This window comes from Acanthisitta chloris, unplaced genomic scaffold (assembly GCF_000695815.1).
Source record: "Acanthisitta chloris isolate BGI_N310 unplaced genomic scaffold, ASM69581v1 scaffold28722, whole genome shotgun sequence".
Classification (NCBI taxonomy): domain Eukaryota; kingdom Metazoa; phylum Chordata; class Aves; order Passeriformes; family Acanthisittidae; genus Acanthisitta; species Acanthisitta chloris.
The window spans coordinates 927-7,949 of NW_008659214.1; the positions used below are offsets into that span (position 1 = coordinate 927).

At 57.2% G+C, this 7,023-nt stretch overlaps 1 protein-coding gene across 1 annotated transcript; it reads right to left on the reverse strand.

Moving 5' to 3' along the window:
- Window positions 1-636: 636 nt before the first annotated feature.
- Window positions 637-6,911, reverse strand: LEPRE1 (leucine proline-enriched proteoglycan (leprecan) 1). Its single transcript, XM_009069316.1, has 13 exons — window positions 6,759-6,911; window positions 5,800-5,989; window positions 5,254-5,385; window positions 4,169-4,308; window positions 3,414-3,503; window positions 3,276-3,328; window positions 2,742-2,863; window positions 2,436-2,563; window positions 2,264-2,359; window positions 2,000-2,150; window positions 1,407-1,524; window positions 1,110-1,185; window positions 637-972 (listed from the first exon to the last, which is right to left on the reverse strand). The coding sequence occupies exons 1-13, from the start codon at window positions 6,909-6,911 to the stop codon at window positions 637-639; spliced, it is 1,785 nt and encodes a 594-aa protein (XP_009067564.1).
- Window positions 6,912-7,023: the final 112 nt, after the last annotated feature.

Below are 7,023 nucleotides of genomic sequence, written 5' to 3' on the forward strand. Positions count from 1 at the left end.
CCTGTCCGGGGGTGCCAGGGTGCTCAATGTCCTTCTTGTTCAAGGACGGTTCCCTCCTCCCTGGAATGGTGGGTCCCTGCCCACACTGCCCGAGCTGGGGCCAGGGGATGCTCCAGGGGCTCAGCTGGGGGTTGTAACCTCCCTGCTGCCCATGGGGCACCTTGTCCCCCTCAAAAAACAGCCTTGGGGGGGTTGCAGGGCTATAAAACCCTTGGGTAAATGTTTGTCAGGAGTGAGAGATGCACCCCAACACCGATGACAGCCAAAGAGGGGGGGCAGGAGCCTGCAGCCCTCAACTCAGCAAGCAACAGCTTAGAAAAAACACATCTTTATTCACCCATTTTCTGCAGAAGGCACTTAAATAGCTGCAGGGTCAGGAAAGGCACATAGAGGGACCTGTGGAAACTCAGCCCTGACACAGCATCCCTCCTTTGTCCCCATGGCACCCTCCGAGTCTCCATCACACCCCAGGCCAGCTCCACAGGGGGATGCTGGATGGTGCAGGGGTGGTGCAGGGCAGCCCCCAGTGCCCCATCCCACGGGAGTTGGGGGCAGAGGGGGGTCCCATCCGTCACCCCTATGACTGAGCAGCCTGGAGCTGCAACACTGGTGTCACTGGTCCCAGCAGGGACATCCTCACAGCTCATCCTTCCCCACCACAACGGCAGCTGGTGGCTCCTGCTCTGGCTCCAGCTCCGTATCTCCCTCTTCTGTGCTGAAGAGCATCTTCACGAGGTCATCTGCCTGCACACGTTCCTGTGGGCAGCCACAGGGCTGAGCATGGCCACTGTCCCACCCCAAACCCCACGTGCTGCCCGGGAGGGACCTTACCCGCTCGCTGTGCCGAGGGTCCAGGGTGAACCAGAGGGCGATGGCACAGCGCTGGCCCTTGGTCACTGCCTTCACCCCGTGGGGGTTCTCTGAGCCAGAGGAGAACCCCACGGCACGGCCACACTGCGGCTGGACCTGCGCCTGCCAAGGGTGGGAGACCCTGGTCAGAGGGGAGTTGGATGCCCTCAACCCAAGTTCATCCCCTGCAGTGGCCCAAGGGATGTTCTCAGAGCTCAGGGCCAGCAGGTAGGAGCTGGGTTTGGTGCTGAGCTACTCACAGTCTCTGTCTTGGCATCCAGCTCGGTGAAGTAGAAAGCGCCTCCTTCAAAGTCCCCATTGAGGTAGAGGATGGCACTAAAGGGAGCAGGGGACAAGTGGAAGTGACAAGCAATCACCACAGCTCCAGCAAGCAGGTGAGTCCAGAGCTCCCTCAGCAACATGGCAAGAGCCAGAGGCAGGAGAGGCCAGCTTTGGTGTCCTCCCAGCCTTGGAGTCCTCCCACCCTGCTCCCAGGTGCCACCCAAGCCCTAGTGCCCTCAGGTGGGGAAGCTCCAGCTGACAGCCACCAGCAGTACCTGTAATCCCGGAAGGTATAGGCTGGGGGTTCCTTCACACACACCAGAGCCTCCGCGTTGAGGATGCAGTTGTCCACATGCACCTCATGGCTGTTGTCACTCCGACCTTCTTGCTTCTCTAGGGTGGAGCAAGACCTAGCACATCAGGACCCCTCTGTCTGTGCAGGACCAGGGTCCATCCCAAGCATCCCATGCATGAAGGTGACAAGAAAGTCATATGTAGCCTCAAGCCCTTCCACTCACTGGAGCAAGAACCATGCAATGACATTCGGGTGGCACAAGCCTCTGTTGACTTGTCCCATGGCATGTCCATGGCCCTCCAGGCACAGCCTCCTCCCAGCACCTATCCCAGATGCCTCCAAGTGCTGAAATCCTGTATGGCATGAAGCCATCTGCCCCACTGGAATCCACAGAGCTGCTGCTCATCTTCCCAGACTGGGCTTAGGGACAAGCTTCCTACAGTCTCCTTCTGGGAAGAGGAGCAGGTTAGGGAGCAGCAAGGAGGTCTCCAAGGAAAAGCCCAAGACCAGACCACCCCAGCTGTTGGAGGGAATGCAGCCAGGACAAGACTTGCTCCCACAGGCCGCGCTCACCGTCGATGGCTGTGCGGCACACCAGGTGGGAGTAGGAGAAGTGGAGAGGCACCTCCAGACGGAAGTAGGACTCCATCATGTGCCTCACCTTCTCCGTCACGTTGTAGTACAGGTAGGCACTGCGCAGGGGCACCTTGCCCTCCTGGCCCAGCTGAGAGGGACAGACAGGACAGGGGCTCAGTCCCAGGTGGGTGTGGACAGCCACCTGCCTCCAAACCCCTCTCTGTTGTCCCTACAGCCCCTTTCTCCCTGCAGCCACCCAACCTTGAGGGCCTTGAGGACGGTGACGCCGTAGAAGGTCTCGCTGGGGGTGTGAGGAGAGGTCTTCCCCCGATAGCCATCCCCAGCTGAGGCAGCTGCCTGTAAAATCCAATAGTGTTACTGGTGTGATGCAGGATGGGAGCCCTGAGCAGCCCCTGCCCATCCCCGTGCTCACGTTGGTGAGTCTCTGCAGCTCCCGGCACTCCTCGGCAGAAAGGACTCCATCCACCACCACGCGCTGGGAGCCGTTCAGGACCTTGGAATTCATGGTGACACTGGCTCCTTCGTACACCAAGGGGCCACCTGTGGCACAAAGAGGATCAGGGGACATGGGCATGGGTGCGCCAGCCCCGGGGTGCAGTGCCGGGGGAAGTTGTAGTCCTGTCACCTGCTCGAGGGGAGGGATCATGAACTGGCAGCAGGGGCCATGGAGACCCCCATCCCATGTCCCCATCCCACCTTCCCTCCTGGCCCTCTGCACCTTCTCGGATGAACTTGGTCATGTCAGCAGACTCTTTGGCCTTCTCCTCCACCAGCGTTTCGATCTCCTTCATGAGGTTGCCGATCTCCTCGGAGATGCGCGCGGCCGTCTCCCGCTCCACCCTGGGCACACGGCAGACATGAGCACCACCACTCCACTGTCCCCACGTCAGGAATGAGGAGCAGCAAGCCAAGGGCAGGACAAGTTCTCTCAGGGGTCAGTGACAAAGCCCAAGACTGGAGAGAGTCACCTCAATGCATCCCTCACCTTGAGGTGCTCGGGGTGACATACCCATGCTCATCTTCTCATGGGCTGACAGGGAGCAAAGTTCTGCCCTCCAGCAGCCTCTTCCACCCCAACACCAAAACCTTCCCTGGCAGCAGCTTCCTGCCATGGCCTTCGGCCCAAACCTCATGGAGGAAGAGGGGAATGTCCTGTTTGACCCTGTTGGGTGTTTGGCCCAAACCCCACGGAGGAAGAGGGCAATGTCCTGTTTGACCCTGTTGGGTGTTCGCGGCTGGGAACAACACTCACTTCTGTTTCTCTCGCAGCCTCTTTGGTATCACCCCTTCAGGTGTCCACGTGTCCTGCAGCCAGAAGAACAACATCAGGAGCTGGACAAAGATCTGACCAGACCCCTCATCCATGTTCCATCTGTCTCACAGCACCCACCGGGTCCACGAAGGGGATGCCGAAGACGTCGTAGCTGAAGAAGAGCAGCTCCTTCTCCATCAAGCTCCGCTGGCGATACGCCTGGATCTCCTGTGGTGAGGGGCAGAGGGAAGGGGTGAGAGACAGCATGAGGGCTCCAAAAAACCCTGAGTGCAGACAGGAGTGTGCAGGTTTACCCCACTCCTGTGGTCCTTGCTCCAGCCCCACAGCCCTGATTTCCCAGTCCCTCTGGCAGTCATTAAGTGACTTTCCCCATCCTGCCTGAAATTCCCTGTGGATGAGACCTGGGGAGAGTATGGTTGAGCAGAGGCACATGTGTGTCCCTTCTGTAGGAAGCTCTTTAGGAGCAGATTCCCTTCCCTACTCCACCTGGCATGGGGCAGACAACTCCATCCCTGCCTACCACGTCCCAGGCAGGATCCAGTTATCCAGATCCAGCTATTTTGAAGCTAAATCCTCTCTTTTTTAAGTGATTTCACTTCAGTTGTGGAAGAGTGCAGCAGAGGTGGGCTCAGATCCTCCTCAAAAGTCTGTCTGCCTGCCTCACCCCCAGGAGTGTGAGCATTTGCCATCCAGCTTCACTTGGCCAAAGATATTTTGCCAGTGATATTTTTCAGCCTTTCAGCTATTTTCCAGCTTGTTGGACCTTAAATCCACCCATTCCTGTCTACCTTGGGTGCCTGAACCAGAGCAGACCCCAAAACCTTTGCAAAGGTCCCCAAGGAGGAGAGAAGATGTCCCAGCTGATCACTCACCTCCCGGGGCTGGATGGGTCTGGCCAGGTTTTCCCCCAGAACTGCAGTGTAATAGGCCAAATTCTGGTTCATCACCTCATCGTGTGGGAAGAAGAGCAAATAGGTTTTGGCACATTCAATAGCTTTTTCATAATTCCCATCTGCAAGGAGAAATGGAGCTGTTAATGGCATGGCCAAGGGCACTTGAGATAGAGCAAACAGGGATATGGAGGAAAGATGGGAGACAAAGTGCTTGTTGTTCTCCAAAGGGTCTCCCAGTTAGGGTGGATCCCACTGGAGCAACGGTAACTGTGGCCACAAATGCAAAATTCAGAGTCTGAAGTGCTCTCCTGCTTCCAGAAACCATCACACCAGAAACCAGGGTCACAGCTCGAGTAGTTTGCTTGCTTGGAAAACATCCTGAAGCCTATTTCCAGGCAGCCAGACCCAACCATTCCCTAGCTAACCTGCAATTTCCAGCCACCCTGCCCCACTTTCAGGCAGCCTTTCACAGAACCACAAGATGGGTAAGGTTGGAAGTGATCACAGTGGTTATCTGGTCCAATATCCCTGCCCAAGTAGGGCCAGCCCAGAGCACATGGCTCAGGGCTGTGTCCAGATGGATCTGGAATATCTCCAGTGAGGGAGAATCCACAGCCTCTCTGGGCAATCTGTTCAGTGCTTGGTCACTGCACAGGGAAGAAGTTCTTCCTTATGTTCAGGTGGAACTTTCTGTGCATCTTCTGCCTCTTGCTTCTTGTCCTATAGCTTATCACCACTGAGCAGAGCCTGATCTATCCTCTGACACCTCCTGCAGGCACTGATGAGGAAATTCTCTACGATGAGGGTGCTGAGGCACTGGCACACGTTGCCCAGAGAAGCTGTGGCTGCTCCATCCCTGGGAGTGTTCAAGGCCAGGTAGGATGGGGCTCTGAGAGACCTCAGAGCAACCAGTGCAAGATGTCCCTGCACCTTGGGCTGGACTGACAAGAGGATCTTTGAAGGTCCCTTCCCCACCCCAACCACTCTGTGGATCCATGATTTCTGCCCATGAAGAACAGCCCACACAGAGCTGAGTGCCCAGAGGAGGGTGAGGAGCTGCTTACTGTTGTAGTAGGCAAACTGCAGGTAGTTGAAGTGTGAGGGCAGGAAATCCTCCAAAGGCTTCTCCCGGCCAGGCTGTGAGGCCAGCTCTGTGACACAGCCCTGCTTGCAGCTCAGCACCTGCATGGAGTGATCTGGTGGAGAAAAACTCTGTGTCACTGCTCATGGTCACCCAAGAGGGGTATCCACTCCACCCTCCTGCTCACACTGGAGCTGTTGCCAGATTCTTGGTGGTGGAAACCCTCAGGGATGGTGGTTGTCCACCTCTGAGTGATCAGTGGTGGGGCTGTGCTGCTCTCTGGAGACAGAGTGAGTATCCTCAGCCTCCCATCCTTGTGTTCTGGTGACCCTCTGCTGGTTCCTCTCTTGTTTTTTCCATATTCCTCTAGAATTTGGAGGATTCCAGGACAACACCCCCAGTGCTGAGTGCAGGCCACTTACTGACCACTAGTGAAACCTTGGATGGGGTTTGTCCTTTTTTGGGAACCAACCCTCACCCAGGATTGTCCCAACTCCTGTGACAGGACACAGCAGGCAGCAGCTCCCACCTGTGATGGCCTGGAAAAGGTCTGCGTTGTACTCCAGGTAGTTGTAGCCCTCGTAGTCGTAGGGTCCCTCGCAGAGCGCGCGGCACTCGGCGTCTGCCACGAAATACTCCTCCAGTGCCTTCTCCAGGTGCAGGATGGCAGCTGCTGGCTGCTCCTCCGTGTAGAACCTCACCCCCAGCCGGAACTCACTCTGCAGGGGGATGGGAGATGGTGGGGAGAGGCTCAGTGCCCCCGTGATGGGTCACCTGGAGGGTTTGTCCCCACAGCAGGGACATTGTGGCATCACAGTGGCATAGAAACACCAAGATTGGATGAGACCTCTAAGAGCATCAAGTCCAACCATTAACCTGTCACTGCTGTAATTCCTAAACCCTAACCCATATCCTCCAGTGCCAGGTCCAGATGCCTCTTAAACACCTCCAGGGATGGTGACTCCACTGCCTCCCTGGGAAACCTATTCCAAAGCACATCAAGATCTAAATCTTCCCCTCAAACGAAAGGAATCCCAGTAAGATTGCAGAGTCCCATATGAGCACCGTGGGTCCATCACCTCCAGGGGTGGTGACTCCACCACCTCCCTGGGCAATTCCCTATTCCAGTGCCTGAACACCGTCACAGGGAAAACATTTCTCCTAACATCTCCTCTGACTCTGCCCTAGCTCAGCTCAAGGCAATTCCCTCCAGTTCTCTCCCTGCAGCCCTGGCAGGACAGACATCCCCCACCTCTCTCCAACCCTGTCAGGGACTTGCAGAGAGCCATGAGGTCACCCCTGAGCCTCTTCTCCAGGCTAACCAACCCAACTCCCTCAGCCCTTGCCCATGTGCTCTAACCCTTTTCTGAGCCTCGTTGCCCTTGGCTGGACTCTCAGGACTCTCTGAGCTGACAGCCACGGTGTGACTGCCCTGGGTGCCCTCATGGGGCTTTGTGGGGGAGGGATGACCAAACCAGGAGGTCTCACCAGGTGGGGCTTGGCCTCCAGGTCAGTGAAGTCATCCTCGCTGACCCCTGCCATGGCCTGGTAGTACTCCAGGTTCTGCTGCATCTCCTGGTGCCCAGGGTTGGCCACGAAGAAGGTGTGAGCGGCTGCAGCTGCCTGCGCCGGGCGGTTCATCTGCGCGGGATGGGACTGGGGTGAGACACTGGGACAGGACGGGATCCCCTTTCCCGGAGCATCCCGGCGGTCAGGACGGACGGGATCCCCTTTCCCGCAGCATCCCGGCGGT